Source organism: Pagrus major, chromosome 8, assembly GCF_040436345.1.
Source record: "Pagrus major chromosome 8, Pma_NU_1.0".
NCBI lineage: Eukaryota > Metazoa > Chordata > Actinopteri > Spariformes > Sparidae > Pagrus > Pagrus major.
Genome location: NC_133222.1, coordinates 15,163,786 through 15,183,810, shown reverse-complemented (window position 1 = coordinate 15,183,810; position 20,025 = coordinate 15,163,786). Strand labels below are relative to the sequence as shown.

Genomic DNA, 20,025 nt, shown 5'->3' with positions numbered 1-20,025 from the left:
TATCAAAAAAGAAGTGACATTATCCCTTCTTTTGTGTGTGCTATCTAAATTATTAAGAGAATATGAGCGACCGATATTGGAGATAATGAATTAATCATTTTCAATTTCATACAAAAAATCTAATAAAACCAAGTGTTCATCAATTCGATGAGGTATGATTTATATATTTCTCTCCTGGTTTCGACACTGAATTAATAGTTTATGTATAATGCAATCTACTATTATTCAATTCTTCGATAAACATAGACTGTATGGAGAAATTACAGGATCTCTTACTTCCCATTATTCCTCGCTGGTAGAAAACATGATCAGGCTGCATTCAAGGTCCTTTTACAGAGGACTCCGTGGCCCCTCCCACCTCATGGTATCCTAGCAGCAGAGCTCTAAGGCCTCTCCTGATTGGTCCATTTCCAAGAATCCGCCATATTCAAACTTCCGCCGTGGAGTGTGTTCTGTTGTCATCGATCGTCTGCTTCTCTTTGTACACATCGGGCCAGTTTTCATACGTCTGGACTTTGTCGTTTGTTCGCTTAGCCACAACTACTCCACGGTATAACTGATCTTACAACGAAGCCTCCCGCAAAATGGAAGAAAATGAAGAAATGAGCGGAGGGACGGTGGAGAACAAAAAGCATAAACTGCGCAGGATGTCATCGAGGACGTCCATTACAAGCGTCATCAGCGCTTCAGAGCCCTCTCCTCAGACACTACGGAGAAATAACTCCAAGAAGTGAGTAGATTAGGTCGAAAAATATCATATCTTTATGTATAATTAATTCTGTAGAGGCCCTGTTTGAAATAATGTTACTTTTTAGCAAACTTGGGCGAGCTAGCTTAATCTCGTTAGCCAACTGTGACGGGCAGGGCTAGTATCGTAACTGGCAAACGATGCTTTCAAGTGCAACTCGGAAGCCATGCTTTCGGATGTTTTGTACACGATTTGCCATGCATTTAACTGCGTTTGGAGCAACTTCACGTACAACAGAAACTAGATGTAACTAAATAACTGTGTAATATAATGCGTGTAGGCCTATGTATTTAGCTGGCTGTTTTGTTTTTTCTACGATTAAGCAGTGAAAATCATGTAATCAGTTAATTTATTGAGTAAATATATGACCCATGAATGCTGAAATTAAAGATGTTTTTATTATTATGATTAATTATCAATTGGCTAATAGTTTTATTTTTTTTATGTATTTACTATTTATACATTTCAGCACTAGATGGTAAGTCTATGGTAAGATAAATGCGTCAAGTAATATCAGCATAATTTTCTGCAGATACTATCATTTTGGCGTTGTTTAAACTGGGCATCAGTGGGGTGATTTTTGTGTTTTCTCTGCCTTAATTTCATTTAAAGTAGCAGTCTCTTGAATAACAACACAACAAGATGTCATGGTTGTCTTTAAACTCACTTAGTTATCATCACAAATGCACGTTTGCATAGTTGAACCCGCACTGCACCTATATTTGTTCTGGCAGACTTGCAAAAATGCAAACTTCAGATAAGGCTGTGAAAATACTCAGTATTAGTGTTGGCTTCAGATATTTTGCTGCATTTACAGAATATGGTCATTTATGATTACAAAGTGCCAAACCTACATGTTTATTAGCATGTAATTATTCCTCTGTTTACATGTTGACGTGAGTTTTTGCCTCCTACAAATCACATCTCAATGACTTGGCTTGCAGATTCACCACTTTCTCACATCCTCCCGCTCATATTTCCGTTACTTCCAACGTGACTTGAACGCTTGATTTAAAGAAGTAGGTTGTGCAGCAGTGTGCTCAGCTGACCTTGGCCTTAGGGTGTCATTCACTAAAAGACGACATTGTAACTCTCTGTAGCTACATTGTTTTGTCACCATAACTGACTTTTTTCTGCAGCAGCGAGCAGTCCAGCTCCTTATATGGTTTTAAATATTAACATCCCTCAGTCATCAGATAAACTCCTCAGCATTTGACATATTTGAAACGTAACAGGGACTTTTGATTACAGAAGGCATCCATCATATTAACAGAGCTGAAATGCATTCCCTACAGAAGCTGCGATTCTCTGTCTCTATCTATTGTTAAAGAATGCTATCTAGAATTAACCAAGCCGTTGTTGTAGAAATCAAGGTCAAGTTCAGTCGTGTTTTCATGCCCTGACTTGTTGTTCGTGGTGTGTTTCAGCAAACAAACCTCCTCAGCAGAGATTTGTTACCACAAATACAGTTAAAATAGATGTTTTCATTTTGTTTGACCGTTGCTTCCTTGTCTGATTTCCTGCAGACCTCCACTGCAGAGAGGAAGCTCCTTCACATTTCTCACTCCTGGGACTCCATGGGACTTCAGTCTAGTGAGTCCATGTTTAAAACATAACGCCATCATATTGCATTATATTGCTATGTTAATATGCCTAGGTTGTTCTTTTTATTTCACTGTGTTGTCATTCGTCTCTGTGTGTAATGCTGCTGCTACACCTTAATTTCCCAGCTTGGGATCAATAAAGTATATCTATTCTATTCAATTCTATTCATTGCAGTGATCACATAGCCGCACATCCTTTTTTAGACTTGTGAAAGTAATCAGTGTGTATTCTTCTGTTGCTGCAGAAGAGAAAGCGCAAAGAGAAGGAGGACGACACAGTCAGTCTGTCCAGCTTCGACCTCAAGGTGAGAGCCAGGACAGCTTCCTGTCCGTCCGTCGGATGCTAGTCTATTGTAGCACCCTTGAACATGTCCTCACACTAAATTTAATCCTTCTGCATGACTCAGATACTCGCCACAGACAGACATGTTGTGTGATATGAGCTCAGGATAATCCCACTATCCCTCAGACTGGCACATGTGTGTGCCTGAGAAATGATACTGGTGAAAGAAAATCTGTGCCACATTGTCCCTCAGCATGATCACAGTCTCTTGGCTCTGTGAAAGAGGTTAAATACATTTTCTACACAATATCAACAAATCACATTTCCATTTTGTCAGCTATAATATATGATAGCGGAATAAAACAATGGAGTTTGTGGTTGTAACTAGGTTTTTGGAAGACTTAAGGGCTCCCTTCCAAGAAAATTTTACGTTTTTCAATTAGAGATGCAAAATTTTAGCAAATTCTTTATTGATAGTCGATTGCCTTAACAACCGGTTATCGGTTAACCATTAATATATGAAATATTTTCGGACATTTTTTCTATTAGAAAACTGTTTTATCCACTGACATGATCTATGTGAGAAAGCAAAATCAGAGTAGGCTACATAACGAGTTACAAGAACAGATAAAGTAAACACCAAGTTACTTGAATAATAAACTAAATAACACAATCTAACGACTTCATTTTAATTGCGGCGCCTCCATCTGTCGCTATTCAACATCTGGCCCAACAAAATCCAGCTCGTATTGAGTTTACTGAATAGCTAAAGATAAGAACATCTTTTTGTATTTTTCAAATTCAAATGACTTGTATTTTAATTAAATACGTTGTCTCATAACAGTATTTTGTATTTTATTTTGACATATTTGATAAGCAAGTATTTGTCATTTGTAACAAGATAGATCTCAGAATGTCAGTCAATACCTTTTTTAACGCGTAAATTCTTAATGGCTTAATTAACATCCCTATTTTCAATTTTAAAAATATGCAATCATTTTGGACCATTATTTTTCCCATATCTATATACAAAAAGTTGAAAAAGCTAAAGCAGATAACCAAAAAAGCGTAACAATCTACAACCATTAGTTTTGATGCTCTTCACATTGAATTGAACATTCATTCAGCGTTGGTGGTGCTCAAATGTTTTGGGTGTTGCACCTAAGCCTTATTATTGTAGGAAAACCCCTGGCAGTGTTTTATAATAAATCATATTATACTATCAGTAACAAAGGCAAAGATAAATGTTACAAAAATGGAAAATATCAAATTTCTGCAACTGCAAAAGAGCATTTTTATCAGGTGTTGAACAACATTAGTTAAAAGTTCACTCACTATAAGAGCCTTGTATAAACAATACTGTATTAGTTGAGGTATTGTTACAGCATTACTCTACATCTCAGGAACCAATGATGTGAACTGAAGAAGGTTTATTTCTTTGACTCTCAGGAGCCCAGTAACAAGCGCGTGCGACCACTGGCCAAAGTTTCATCCCTCGTTAACTTGATCTCGCCTTCGAAGAATGGAGCAGTGCGGCGCTTTGGCCAAACCATCCAGGTAAGTGCCATATTCATGTGACACCCTACATGTAGAATTTTAAAATGTGTAGAATTTGTGTTTGACTGTAAAATATTCATTTTCCCTCCTAGTCAATGTCGTTACGTGACACCAAGTCACCAGGGATGTCCCGGAAAGCCGGCAGCAAGACAGCAGGTCCCACTCCCACTAAACGCAGGAATAGCACGTTGTGGTCGGAGACACTGGATGTGCATCAAAAGAGCACATTCTCCACCAAAGAGATCAAGAGACAAGAGGTTCAACACTTCGGTCTTTTAAAAGTCATGTGAACAGCACACAGAGCAGAAAAAGTAACTTTCTCTTGTGTTTCTTCTCCAGGCAATTTATGAGCTTTACAGGGGAGAACAGGATCTCATCGAAGATCTCCAACTTGCACGAAAGGTTGAAACCTCTTAATATAAAATCATGCAAAGAAATCAAAACGCTTATGCTCCCTTTTTGTGCTCACATTTTTTATTTTTACAATCAGGCATACCATGATCCAATGCTAAAGCTCTCTATCATTACGGAGGAGGAACTAGCTCACATATTTGGTGACCTGGATGCATACATCCCCTTACATGAGGGTAGGTCACCGATTTGGACTTAAAGTGTGTTAATTAAGGTCTCTACTTGCTAAAAAGTGTTTTTGACTGTGTATACTTTGTTTATTTGCAGATTTAATGATGAAACTGACGGAGGAAACTGGCCCCGATGGAACAGTAGCTCAGATCGGACAGATAGTTATAGACTGGGTGTGTATTGTAGCATATAAACACATTATAAGAGCATATATGTATATATATATATGTGTGTGTGTGTGTGTTGGTGCTTCAAATATTACTTTTTTCAGCATGTAAAAACTGTCACTGTGTCTTCTCAGCTGCCTGGTCTGAACGCCTACAAAGATTACTGCAGCAACCAGCTTGCAGCCAAAGCCCTGCTGGACCAGAAAAAGCAGGACAAGCGAGTGCAGGACTTCCTGCAGCGCTGCCTGGAGTCGCCCTTCAGCAGGAAGCTCGACCTCTGGAGCTTCTTGGACATCCCACGATCACGCCTGGTGAAATACCCACTGCTGCTGCGAGAGATCCTCAGACACACTCCTCCTGATCACCCAGACGTAGCCAGTCTGGAAAGAGCTGTATGTTATCCATGTTACATATTGTCACAATCACAGAGTTGTTGCTTATATTTAGCTGTTGAATCTGATGATAATACAGCTTTTATTTTATTTTATTGATTACTCTCGTGATGAGTCTTTCTATCCTTTGTTCTATCCAGATCACTATAATCCAGGAGATTCTGTCTGACATCAACATAAGAAAAGGGGAGTCTGAGTGTCAGTATTATATAGACAAACTGGAGTATCTGGATGATAGGCAGCGCGACCCTCTTATAGACAACTGTAAGATTCTACTTTGTCATGGAGAGCTGCGGAACAAGAGTGGCTCGGTGAGACTTATGAGAACTCTCCTTAAATAAATGTATTATCTAGACGTTGTCCTGTATTGAAATAAGTTTTTGTGTTTCTTCAGAGGCTGCATGTCTTCCTCTTTTCCGAGCTCTTGGTTCTGACCCGACCAGTGACCCGCAACGACAGGAGCTGCTTCCAGGTGTATCGACAGCCCATCCCAGTTCGGGATTTGGCTCTAGAGGACCTGCAGGATGGAGAGATCCGTATGGGAGGGTCCTTCAGAGGGGCTTTCACCACTGGAGAGAAAGGTGGGTTGAGTTGTACTCCACCTGCTGGCAGAGCGTCTCCAGTGGCTCAGTTTTGCTGATTTTTCTCTTCAGATTTGTGTTACTCATTAACACTTTTGCAGAATTCAGTTTCTTATACGTGAAGATTTGCTGCTTTTCTCTCTTTTATCAAATAGAAACTTTGATATCTTTTGGGTATGGGATTGTTTTTTGGGACCGAGCATTTTGAGTCAGATTTTTTTAGAGAGTAAATGATTAATAGAAACATTATTCAAGGATTCATCTTTAATGAAAACCATCATTAGTTGCTGGCTTATGTGAAATGTAGTGTAGCATGAACATTTTGGCCCTCACACGGACTGTCAGTGTTTTTTGAAACTGCTTGACACCTCGTTACCTTCTGAACATGGCGTGAACTGACTTGGATCTTATCTTAGCTGCAACGTTAGATTTGCTGTTGCACAGGCAGGTCTGAAGACAGACAGACAAAGGTGTGTTTTGACTTCCACTGCTTCCACTGAGAAATTATATAACTTTTACTTCACTGCACTTACATACTTAATAATTGAGCAAGTAGTTTTCCATCTACAAGCTATTACTGACATTGTGTACTTACATTACACTACAGATCACATTTTCAGTACAGTATATACATTATATCGTTGGCTCACGAAGAGCTTCAGAAATTGTGTCTACTATGTTTACTTTAAAAACGATATAGTTTGAATTCTGCCCTCACAAACCCTTTCATGTGTGTTCATAACATATAGCTGAATTTTTGACTCAGTTCAGACACCTCTAATCCTATCGCAGTCTCTCTACTGCTCAATTTTCATCCATCACATCTTTATCACAGGGTTTTGAGTGAAATGTAAAAGTAACAAGCATCACAAGAGAAAATGTATACTGTGAAAGGGCTGTTTTTTCCTCATAAAGACGAGACATAAACAAATGGTATAAAGAAAAGTGGGAAGTGATGATGTACTAACTGATTTTATGGCCCTCTGGAGGGCAGCAGGAACGGGCTGTCGACACAACACTGACATGACCTTTTACAAGTTTGATAAGGCAAACTTGTTAGCAAGCAGTTGGTTATTTACACATACAGCAGATACGGAGCAACGTTTTTATTAATTTAGACTTGTGTTTGTGGTCACCAGGTGAATGTAAGAGCATTTATTCCCTCTCTTTTATCTCCTGAGGGAAATATTGGTCTCTTTAACAGCTGAATCTTCCACTATGTTTCTCTAGCTGGTTTCTGACTTCGTTGCTGTTTGGTGCTGGATAGAAGTGTTTATCTGAGTGTTTTTAAACATCTGTTGTGGCTGAAAACAATTAACGGTCATGAGAGTGAAGCAAAACTGAAAAAACCCTTTACAGGGCTGAGGGGAACTACATGCTTGGATGATTAATCTCTGTTGGCTAATCACAAGAAGAGACCCCTTTCACATTGTCCATACCAATGTGATCCATTAATATGAAAATATTTATTAGAAAGGATGGAGGAATTCCAAAAAATACTATATCTGATTGACTGCAGTGACATACATACTGTATTGTGTGTGCATGCAGCCTCTCCCATCATATCACACCTTTACTCAGTGTACCAAGCATCTTTACATTTCATTACAAATGCAAAGTCTCTTACTCAGCATTGCATTATTTATGGTTTGTTGGGTTGGAAATCGTTGACCACTCACAGACAACAGCACTTACTAATTATATTTTTAACTATAAAGCAAGACTGGATAAACTTCCAACTTACCTCTGTACAGTTCTGTCTTCGCTCTGTGGAGAGAACCTGCAAAGAGCCAAAACTAGACACATTTATATCCATCGATGAATTTAAGGGCATCATGAGGAATGTGGTGAAGGAGGCAATTGGTTCTTTTTCTTGAGAGGCCACTCTCTGGTTATATCTGTTCTTCTGATTTATTTTGGATTTCTGTATATCATGTTGTATGTGTTGCATTGTTATATGTTGTGATTTTGTACGACTGCTACCTCGCCAAGTTTCTCCTGGAAAATACATTTTGAACTCAGTGGGACTTCCTGGTAAAATAAAAAATAAAAACAGAAATAATGTAAAGAATTCAGGGTGTTTATAATCCTGATGACATGGGGGGAAAGTGCCATCACACTTGATTTTTGTATCCTACACTGCCTAATAAGCCTGCTGACTGTATTTCTTTCATTCTGACTGTCTCTCTAGCTAAGAACGTTTTTCGTGTAAGCTCTCTGGATCCATCCCACGGCCAGTCCCACACCCTGCATGTCAACGATGTCTACCACAAACAGCAGTGGCTCAACTGTCTGCGCACCGCAATGACCCAACAGCAGGGGGCTCCACCAAGAGCTCAGCAGGGAGGAGCTGTCAGAGCCAAGCGTCGCTCCTCCACCATCTCCACCACCTCCACCATCTCTGACGAGGAGACAGACGAGAACTGCCCGCCCATATCTGGCCCTAAACTCCGGCCTCAGACTCTCTCCAAAACCAGACTGGACCAGAAGTTACAAGGCTCACTAAAGAGGAAGGAGACCGGAGTGTAGACATTTTACCCATCTCAAGGGTTCCTCTTAAGACAGGCACATGTGCGCAACATATGTCCTGTTTGGTCACATGTGTCTTCTGTGAATTTTCATGCAACCACTATGTTTGTGCTTTTGTCTGTATAGCTGCACTGAAATGTCCTTTCCAATCATTTCCGTCCAAATTTATATCAAATTTCAGTCCTTTAAAAAGTGTAATTAGTTTACAAAGAAAAAAGTGACGTGACCGTGTGACTGAAATGTATGTTTACACCAGCTAAATGTGTGTGGAATTAGGGTTTTATTTGTCTACCTAAAGCTTATGCCACTTGTAGCTTAATAGTCCAGTCCAGTGTCGACACATTTAAACTTTCTGTTTTTTAAATGTTATCAAAATGTCCGTGCGTGTATATAATAGGCATCATGTGAGCAGTTGACAGTTGTGTTATCTGTGTCAAGATAAGGGATCAAGAAACAAAGTTGAGTGTGACAAGTCTAAAAATGTTTGAGATTAGACATAAGATAATGACTAAGAGCACTGACCACGCATCAGATAAGGTAAAAACATTTCTCAGAAGAAAGGGAAAAAAAGAATCATGATGTTTTCAGTGAAAAGTTGTTTATAGGAGAAAAATAAAACATTTAGTTTGTGCTCTCAAAAGACTCCTGAGTATGACTGACTGTGAGTGTGTTACAACATACCAACATCCTGTACTTTGACCCCTGCAGTCACTTCCTTTTACTGTTTACAGAGTTCTTCAGCAGTGTGTCGCAACATGTCAGGCAAACAGAAGCTGAGGAAAACTCTGATGTTTGCTCCTTTACACTTACTGTGTTGAAATTGGAGAAATCCTTATTGTAGTTTTTCAGTTCAGAATGATACTTGAGTGAAGGTAGTAAGCTCTTGATTGAGGTTTCCTTTTGATATACTGTCTTGAAACATTAAAACGGCAATGAAAAATCACTTTACTCATAAATTATATTCAGTTCTGATACACATTTGGTTTCTACCATCTCACTGTAGCTTGGTAAGATTTGTTGATATGTGAGCCCTCCAACCAAGCTTGTTTTTGGCCTGGAAGACTTTGAATACTAAAGAAGGGGCTGTGACAGTATTTGCATTAACATCTCTGCTTTTACATAACTGCAAAGGTAAATTTACATGTAGGTAAAGAATAGCTATTATATTTGCTGTTATGCTTTGTGTTGTCTGGTGTTTGTACTCAATGCAAAGCTGATGATCATCAACGTTTGGTGAGTCCTGATAAGAAAAGAGCATTAATGTGTAAAAAACTACAGACAACAAATGACTGCAGAGTTTCATTGGGAAATAAAAGAGGACTTGAGTATCCAAAAACGAAACTGCACCAAGAGGAAGTACCTTTTATTATTTTTGTCCTGGAGTGAGACAGACTTCAGTCATGATGACAAGGACTTCCTCCTGCATGAACAACTCTTTCAAAAGAGATGGGCATCCTGTATAGTTTGACGCATCTGGTTCACCAGAATGTAACTTGTATTTTGGGTGCAGGTATCTGAGACAAGATCAAGGTCATAAACTTCCAACTAACATGTCCACAGCAACCTGTGCCTTACAGAGTCCCACCACAACGGCAGCTGCATGGCAAATCACCTAACCCTTTTGACTACAAGGGCCTCTCATGCAATGTCAGCCGTTGAACCTGCAGTATTAATAGCTCACGGTGAGCAAACCAACACTAGCAGCTTCTCAACAACCTTGGTGAAAACAGCATTGTCAGATGTATTTTTCTGCTGAAGTTTACAACTGCCAATGTGTGGTGTCCTTGTAGTGTTCCTGGTAGGGTTACAAAGGTTTACAATTCACAAATGCTTCTGATTCTTCTTCTTCTTTTTGTTAAACAGTAGCTCAGTGGTTCTCCAAGGAAAAAATCCTATGCTATCCTGATGACTTCAAATGTAACCTTTCTTTCCCCAGAGGTGATCAGAGGGGACAGGTGAAAGGGCCGCTGCTGTTCTGGTAGGATCAAATGGCTCGGGGAAGAAAAAATGTTTCAACACTTTCAAAGAATGTTGCTATCTTCTTTTTCAACAATGAATCCCTCACTTTTAGCCATCTTTATCATCATTTAACTAAGGCTTAAACTACATCCATTTTATTTTCTATTGCCCCTTTGTTATGGCATTGTCTTTTACAATCTAAAGGGATACACCTTTAAATTGAACAGGTATAAAAAATAAGGTATTCTTGTATTTGTAAAATGTGGATTTAGAATACAGTGGCAAGAAATACATTTTATGAAGTTTGCACAAATACAATATCAGGAAAACTTTACCTCTCAGACCTAATTTAGCTTTTTTTGTGGCGTCCTTCCATAATTTCCTACCACACTCCTTTTAAATATTTGTATCTCTAGGCAGTGATGGAATGTAACAAAGTAAATTCACTCAAGTACTATACTTAAGTACACATTTTGAGGTACTTGTGCATTACTTGAGTATTACCATTTTCTGCAACTTCATACTTACACTCCACTACAATTTGTAGTCAAATACTGTACTTTTTTCCTCTGCTACATTTATTTGATTACTTTAGCTACTTTACATATTACATGCCACATTTAAAGTCATTTATTTGATCAGCAAACAGACTGAAAGAAAGAAAGAAAGAAAGAAAGAAAGAAAGAAAGAAAGAAAGAAAGAAAGAAAGAACAATTAGAAAAATGCAGAATATCATCCAGTCTGGTGACCCATAATATACAGTATCTACATACATGTAAATATGTTTTATTTCCTATAACTTGTACTTCTGATACTCAAGTACTATCCATATGGGTGACTTTCACTTATAACAAAGTAATGGTATAACATGATATAACATGATATCTTCACTTTTACTCTATGACTTCATACAACACTGTCTATAGGCTTGTTTACTGACTGGTTTGCTACTATTTGGTTAAATTTAGCTTGAAAATACTGTTCTTTCAGTCAGCCATGGGGGGTATCATGAGTCATTATTTTAACACTTGTGCTCTATAAATACAAAACAACTCAAAATACGTAATCTATCCCCCAAAACCAAAACAGTGAGGTCATTGTTTCAGTAGGAACTGCTGTAACCGGTTGTTGTGGTTAGTCCGGTTACACAGGAAGTAGCACCAGTCTTTTAACGGCAGGCTAGCAGCTGTAGCAGCTCATACTGAAGATACGCCTACATCCTCAAAATATCACTATAATGTCATCACATTCATTTAGTTTGCCTTTGTTCCAACTGCACTTTTTTTTCTCGTGCAGTTTTAACGCCACACTTGACGTTATTTCAGTATTTGTTTTCCTCTTTAGCTACAAGCTAACTAACTTCCGCTCTGAGCAGGATTTTCTAAATAAGAGTCGTCTCCAGAGGTGACCCCACCCAGTTAGTTTTTCATATTTTATTACATACTGTTGCTATGTTAAGCTATAATTCTGTAGACATGTTATTTCTAGAGATGAAGGCACTACGGGTTTCAGGAAACTAGAGACAATACCCCTGCCTTAACATACTTTGCCTAGCTAATAGATTTTAAATGTAGTATCAAACCCTCTCTGAACTGCCAGGACTTATTCTGGTGTAGAAATACTCCAAACCTTTGTTTTTTATCTATTCTTCTAAAAGTTGCAAGTGCATTGAGTCTAAACATACTGGAATCAGCCTGTAAAATACCCATCGTGAGTTTTAATTTGCACTGGGTTGCGAAAACCTATAATTCCCCTGAAGAAAATAGAGGATATGACCTCAATCAACAAACTTTGTGATTTTGTTCCTCTTTTGAGATAACATATCTGGTGACACAGTTTCTGTTTATTATCACTATGAAACATTTTTCACCTGATACCTTTCAGGCTCTGTAGCTGCAGTTCATGTTCAGACTTGTGTTTTGAGCGAGTCAGACTGAATGGATGCATTTATTACCCACAAATGGGTGTGTCTCGTTTTCATTGTGGGTTGTGGCTGCAGATTGTTCTCATCTGATCTTCAGTAGTTTTGTCTCTAACCAACAACCCTTATATCTCTAGTGTCAGTCCAGTGATGTACTTGACAAGGACAGGTTACATTGTATTCTGCCACAACTCATCTTCATCCGCCCACTCCCAGTTTGCAGTGTATGCTTGATTGCCTTACAAAGGTGATCTGTCAGTGAGGTCGTTTCAAAGGATTGCTGTCAAGCCATTTACAGAGTTCCTACTGCATATTCACCAGGTCTCTTTTCACCCGGAAAACTTTCACCTACATGTATGTTTACATGTCAATCTCTCTGAACTCAGTCAGATAATGATACCAGTGATGTACCTGAGTTTCTCAACTGTCACAAAGATTTACAAACCATCTCCCCATTATGTTAACTCTCTCGGGGTTTGGCAACGTAACCCACATTTAAATTCATATTCAATTCTATTAATTTGACTGAGATTTGTTTGAGGCCTATTGAGCTCTGCAAGCTGGTTAAACGTTGTTCCCTACCTGCAAGTCATGTATACTTTTTTCTTATCATTCCTAATGTTACAGAGCAGTTTCCATTCATTTCCATGCGTTATGAAAATTGCTAAGCATTCTCATGAATCTTGGAGTTTTGTAATCCATCACAGTAGATGTTTTTCATGCAGATTGGTTTGAAATGTCTGAAATTAAATACTTTTGTTTTGACCACTGTGGCCCTTTGAAGCATCGATTCCCTAAAAGAAACATTATTCAAGACAAACAATTGCACACAACAACCAAATTTGAATTACATTTCAGTTATGACTGAAGACACAACACTGAAGATTTGTTTTTAAAATAGTCCCATAGTGGTCTATTTATTTACACAAATTTAATAGAGGTAGAAGCATCTGTATTATTTACAAATTTACATTAAAAATAAATAGTTACAGAATATATACAAATACATACAGTGACATAATCCTATAAACAAACTACATCATGTTTCCTCCAGGTTCAATAAGGTTTTACAGCATCTACGATGAAATCACACTTCCTTGGTCATGACGAGCCAAGTTCATGTTGATATATTTCAAGCTCCTTTAAATAATACTGTACTTATTAATAATAATCCAAATGCCTCCAAGTAACGTGAAATGGTTGGTAGTGTTGCAAGAGCCGCTGGGCATTAATTTCTCAGCCCTACACACCCACGCAGGGTGTGTAGGGGTGAGTTTACCTTTGCTCAGGTTGCAGGCGGGGTAAGATATGCTAAGTTATGTGAGGTCAAACTCATAATAGTAGTAAATAAAAAAGATAAAAGGTGTGATTTCTCCATAATGTAACATGTGCAACAAGCTCACAGGATGCTTGATGGACGGTCTGTACATGCCCACACAGTCCTGAAAGGAGGTCTGATCAGACAAAATACATATCTGTGCTGGTTTACCTTTTCCTTTCAATAGTTTGTAGTTGTAATCTTTTGGCCTTCAAACTGACTGTTTGGTAAAATCTCACTTCTCTTAACCACCACGAGCAGCCTTTTTTCAAACAAGCTGAAGACAAACATGACAAACCAGCTGCACACTTCCTGTCGAGCATGACACAGCAGAGTAGTACATGACTGATGAAAGTAAATGAGTGGCTGCTGAGAATATTTTTCTCAGGAGTTGGTCGACGAAACTGCCAAACTCTTCTGTGTCTGCGGGAATTGTATCTAGGTAATTGTGAGCCAACAGGTTAGTCATAACAGCTTGCTAACGCATATTAAGGCAGTCGTCTGTTCCCTAATGGTCCAAATCTTTTAATGCAGCAAATTAAGCCCTTTTTAATTTGCTTCGGGAGACGGTCTGCTTATTTAAGTAATGAAATCTCTGCACCCTTGTAGTCTGGCATTGTAAAGACATTTCATCTGTGCTCCGCTTTAACATCCTGCCATGTGACTTTCCAGCAGAGAGCCAGTAGACATCATACTGGTCTACATTTAAACTTCTAAGAGCTGCATCTTAGATGATTAAATTTCAATTACTGGAGGTGGTATGTAAGAAAGAAAACTAATGATGCGATTGGGCAAGCCCAGTTTGGAAACAACTTCACATGCTCTTTTGCCGAGAGTCCCTCTCAGAGCCACTCTGCTGATCTGCTGTAGACTGAGGGGGGTATCTGAAGAAGAGGAAGCAACAGAGATGACATTTTATCTGTGCTCTTAGATTATCTATATACTCACAATGACAGGATGCATATTTCAAATAAGTAAACTTACTCTCATAGAACTCAAGGCAGAGATAAGAAGGAGATCCCAGACTGGTGTAGTTGATGGGTTTTTTGTTCAGGTTATCTCTGGCGTACACGCTCCCCCCAAACTCCACAAGTAGCTCAATCAAGTCAATGTTCTTCGTCTTAGCTGCATGATGAAGGGCCGTCTCATGCAGCTTGGCAGCATTCACATTTGCCCCTTTGGGAGAATAAGACAACACTGTAAGCGAGACACAAGTACTGTTCCTTTTCTGTAGCATTTGTGTTTATACAGTTTTTATAATTCCCTTTATAAAGGAATAATTTTAGCATCGATCTAAACTTGAAGTGATGCAGCACTTCTCTCTCTGCACAGGCACAACACAATGTTCTGCTTTTCAGATCAAATAACAGATACACTAAGCTTGAAACATTTTCATAGTTTGCAGAAAGCTAGGACATAAATCAGTGCAATGTAATACCGGTAAATCTTAGTGTGGCTAAAGTAGAAACACTGGGACCACTGTGTTCCACTGTGTAATCTGGTCCAATTTAAAGGACATCAACAACAAACATGCTACATCACTGTCTTACAAAGTATCACGCCACCTAAATGACTAAAAAAAATAATCAATTCATAAAAATAAAACTTTGTGGTGTAGTCTGGAGGATGAGTTTCACAGCTGCTCTGTAGTCTGGTTGTACTGCAGCGGATACTTCAGTAATGCTCGCCAGACGACAGCTAAGTGAACAGGCTGTGGCTATAATATGGTGATATATCTCAAATGTGTCAGAAGTTACATAATAACATCTTCAAATCATTTCATGACTGATTAACAATCTTGGTTGATTGATTAAATCAGTACCAAAGTAATCTTCAGCTCCAAGCCTGATGCCTTAAAATAAGTAATACATAAAAGTACAACCAAAATGCAGCAGTAAAATAGCAAATAATCCATATCCAGGTTTTGAACCAAAACTACCACGACATTTAATTCTACCCAGCTACAAACATGAACTCACCGGCATTGAGGAGAACTTTAGCGCAGTCATAATGTTGCCTTGCACAGGCTACATGAAGCGGTGTCCCGTAGTGGCAGTCATGAGCCTCCATGAAAGCTCCCTGATCAATCATGAGCTGAACACAATCTGAATTACCTATTGTGAGAGACAGGCAAATTAATCAGGTCAGGTAAAAATGTATTTATAAAGCACCTTTAAAAACAACTCACGCTGACAACAGTGCTTTACAGAGTAGAGTAGGTAGCTAAAAATACAAGAAACACCAGTGGAAACATCAGGGACATGTCATCATAGGCACAAATCAGCCCAGTCAGATGAATTCAAAGACGAGGGGAGGAAAAGTAAGTTAAAAAGCTTAGACTTGAGGGACTTGGAGGTAGAATAAGGGGTAAGGAGGTCTGTGATGTAGGAGGGGGCCAGCCCATTAAGGGCTTTGTAGACAAACAGGAGAACCTTTAAATCGATTCTGAACTGTACTTGCAGCCAGTGGAGAGAGGCCAGAATAGAGGTGATATGGTCTTTCATCCAGGTACCTGTCAGGTACAACTGTCTAACCCCAGTGTACAGGGAGTTGCAGTAGTCCAAGCGAGAGAAAAGTATGTGTTTTCTTTCTTTCTCAAGATCTTTGAAAGAGAGAATTGCTTGATTTTAGCAATAGCACAAGCTGAGAAAACTAGCTGTTACCCCTGCATTAATTTACATATCAAAATTAAAAGGCGAAAGCAAATATCCCACCAAAGGTTTTGACATGGGGTTTGACAAAGGTGGACAGGTAACTAGGCTTGTGTGTAATCCCTTTGATGGAGTCCTGGGGGCCAAATAGGACAACTTCAGACTTGTCTTCATTCAGGTTTTCTGCCATGCAACTCTTATTGTCTCATTTCACGAGATTGACAAGATTGGACTGGTCCTCAGGTTTCAGAGGGAGATACAGCGTGCATCATCAGCATAGAAGAGGAAGAAGATGCTGTATTTTTGAATAATTTGGCCTAGAGGAAGCATGTACAAAGAGAAAAGAAGGGGAGCTAAGATGGAACTTTGTGGGATCCCACAGGAAAGATTTCCTATGCTGACAGAGAAGCTTCTGTTTCTGAGGTAGGAAGTGAAGCAGTGTAATGCAACATCGACTCCATACTGGCGATCTATTAACATATCATGATCCATGGTATCGAACAGCATCCCCACAGTTGCCAGAGTTGAAAGAGAGTAGGAGGTCATTATACAATTTCAACAAGGCAGACTCTCTGCTATGATAAGCCCTAAAACCTGACTGAAGTCTTTCCAGGATATTGTTTTGGCATGTCTATTTAAAATAAAACTGAATGCTCTGCAGCACAGTAGTTTTCCAAGTACGGCTTGGAAATAAATCCCACAAGGCAGAGAGCCACATAAATTCAATTTGAGAAATGCCAGAAATGGACATCTACGCCATCGTTTCTGTGTTTTGAGCCTCCAATACTTATCTCCTGTGGTCTTTTAAGGAGGCTGTAAAGTATATGTAGTTTCATCCTTCAGAAAGTACATAAGATGTTGTTTAGCTTGAATAGATTTTGGCTGGAGTTTCACTTTAAAGCTTTCTCCTTACTAGTCATTTCTGTTTTCAAATCAATACTGCAATCATCCGAGTGTGTTCCAGTGCCTTAGCAACATAGCCAGTACACTTGTGTCCCACAGCCTGACTGGCAATTGTGTAATTAGTTTTTGTTTTATTGCTACATCTCGACAGACGTTTAAGTAATAATCAATAGCTCAACAGTCAGAGCCCTTGTATTGCAATCTGCTTTTTCGGTTCTGCTCCACCCTTCTTTTTGTCTTTTACGACGTCAGGGAGTAGGAAAATTTGCTATTACAGAAGACAGTAATATTGGCTAATGATTTCTGAAATGGTTACAAATGAGTCATATTAGTGCAAAATGTGCTTTAGGAAGATCATTGAGGAACTTAAGGCCTGCTCTGATGACTCACTTATTCACTATTTTCAGGAAGATAACTAGTTTAACACAAACGCTGTGTGGAATCAGGCCTGGCAAGGCAAGACTGATGAAGCAAAGACATCTTGATAGACAAATAAATGGCTCAAAATACATTCCAGCATGATGTATATCACAGGACGCACCTCCCATGCAAGCCTCATGAAGAGGCGAGAAGGTAAACAGTGGTGGATTAACTGTTGCTCCATACTCCAGCAGCAGCTTCACACACTCCAGGCTACCAGCAGCACAGGCATCACACAGCGGAGTGCTGCCATCGATGTTACGAGCATCCACCTTCAAGTAAAAAATATACCAATCAGTCAATCCTGAAGAAAGCGATCAATTTCTCCTGTGAGGCATTTCTGTTGTTGCACATCACTGACACCATCTCACCTGTGCACCAGCGTCCAGCAGCAGCCTGACACACTGGGTCTGTCCCTGTATACACGCCTCATGCAGGGGGGTGATGGAGTCGACTGCCACGATGTTAACTGCTGCACCTCCCTCTATCAGCTGCTGCAGCTGCAGGGCCCTGCCCTGTGCAGCTGCCTCATGCACTGCTGACCGGTCTGTCCAGAATCCAAGACCATGAGCTGCAAATATGTGAAGTCAGACAAGACTGAGCCCTTCTATTCATAACAGCTCAAGTTTCCAGGTGTCTGGGTAATAACTAATCTATTAATGACTAACAACTATATTTAGTATGTCAGGGAAAAGCCCCACTTTTAGATGGAAACACAAAATTTGCTGGAGAATGGGTCCAGACATGTGGCTTAATTTTTTATTTGTCATGCCTTAATTTGTAGACAAACTTGAAATTATTTTAATTAAAGGATTAAAACACATTATCATCTCTGCCAAGAAAGTTACGTTTTCGCACATGCCCTATTGTCTGTTGGTTGGTTGGTTTGTTTTTCACTAAAACACTAGTGGAATGAAAGGTTCCTATAATGACATGTTCAAACAAATGTAAGCACTTAATAACCAGATTGAATCAAGTAAGAATTCATCATCAAACACAGTCAAAGTAAGCTTTTCTTACAGTTCCTCACAAAACAAGAAACAAACAGCACATATTTAGGTCATGATCCTATAGAAAAATTACATCACCTTTAAGGTGGGAAGCTTTACATGTTTTACAGACAATGGGGCTCATGACCATCTCCACTACCTGACACAGAAAGGGGTAAAATAAAATCAATCACCCAATCCATCACAATGGCACTATTGTAATGAATTGTAGGCTATTACACTTGCAGTTGACGTTTTATAATACATAGGCCTTTGTGAATATGCCACATTTGCTGTAGCAGAGTAAAGCTCTAAATTTGGTGCACATTTTCTGATTTCAAGGACTGCTGCAGTTGCACAACATGTAGTTCAGTACCTGCTGGCCTCACTAACGAGCTTACAGAGGCTGTCGTGCTCTCAAACCAACGTTAGCCACTTTAAGATAGCATGCTAAGCTAACATTGGCCTAGCTAGCTATACGTCTGAGAGACTGAAGGCTTGTCACTCTGAAATAAAAGCAGTATAAGATGTCATTGAAGCTACCAACCCCATCCTGTGACTCGCTTTGCTGGCTCCGTTTTAAGTGTTGTCTCGGGTTACTGTTGGTCACCAACTCTAAGCTACTTACCGATTTCTCCATACAAGGACGGTCTGGTCCGAGTGATCTCCATTTCATGTTACCGTTTTCTTCTGCGTAAAACACGAAGATTCAGCCGGACGTGTAATTCATTTTTTCATTTTGAAGCAAAGGAGTAAAGTCTGAAAAGACTGCATAATGCAACAAACAACGGTGGGCAGCCGGGTGCTGAGTGTTTGCAGCTGAGGTTCAATCCAAATAAACAATGGCTTGGAATTCTGGGAAATGTAGGCGACTGACCTACAAAATACCAGAGACCAAAAGGTTTTTCCTACATTGATTTTCGGACAATAACAAATACTAAACAATAAATAACACATTTGTATTGATATCGTGAATTAACAATGTAGAAGATATTAAACACATGTATTTATCAAAACTACTTGCTAGAGCTACCTAGCTCTAGCAAGCTAGGTAGCTAGTAAATACAATTATTATTACACATATGATGTTTGTCAATTTAAAGGTAATTTTCCAAATCAAGAAAATCACAGTTTGTCATAAAATAAGTAAAAAAAGTGATAAATCCAGTTTTGTGTTAAACTGCTCAGTGAACTACATCGTCTCACTCAACATGTGTCACCAACATGGCCGCCAACTCGGCACAGAAAAGGTACTGACAAAGATGAAAATCACAATAAATCTGTCCATATTGACAACTGCAGTTATGTGAAAGGAGAGTTTGTCAGTTTTGTGAGCTGCTAATATACAAGACCACATCTACAATGTTTAAGTTATGGGTTTTGGTGACCGTTGAACAAGACAACATCACTAATGCGACTGT

The 20,025-nt window shown here is 39.2% G+C and overlaps 2 protein-coding genes across 2 annotated transcripts; one reads left to right on the top strand and one right to left on the bottom strand.

The window, feature by feature from the left end:
* Positions 1-457: 457 nt before the first annotated feature.
* LOC141001788 (neuroepithelial cell-transforming gene 1 protein-like) lies at positions 458-9,085 on the top strand. Its single transcript, XM_073472959.1, has 12 exons — positions 458-730; positions 2,275-2,341; positions 2,598-2,657; positions 4,085-4,192; positions 4,285-4,449; positions 4,532-4,594; positions 4,683-4,779; positions 4,871-4,947; positions 5,076-5,333; positions 5,474-5,644; positions 5,728-5,914; positions 8,106-9,085. Exons 1-12 carry the CDS (start codon positions 585-587, stop codon positions 8,441-8,443), a joined length of 1,737 nt encoding a protein of 578 aa, XP_073329060.1. The 5' UTR covers positions 458-584; the 3' UTR covers positions 8,444-9,085.
* A 4,129-nt stretch (positions 9,086-13,214) lies between these two features.
* On the bottom strand, positions 13,215-19,410 carry asb13b (ankyrin repeat and SOCS box containing 13b). The gene is made up of 6 exons (XM_073472136.1): positions 19,233-19,410; positions 17,987-18,186; positions 17,737-17,887; positions 15,621-15,755; positions 14,626-14,817; positions 13,215-14,525 (listed from the first exon to the last, which is right to left on the bottom strand). Exons 1-6 carry the CDS (start codon positions 19,273-19,275, stop codon positions 14,377-14,379), a joined length of 870 nt encoding a protein of 289 aa, XP_073328237.1. The 5' UTR covers positions 19,276-19,410; the 3' UTR covers positions 13,215-14,376.
* Between the last annotated feature and the right edge of the window lie 615 nt (positions 19,411-20,025).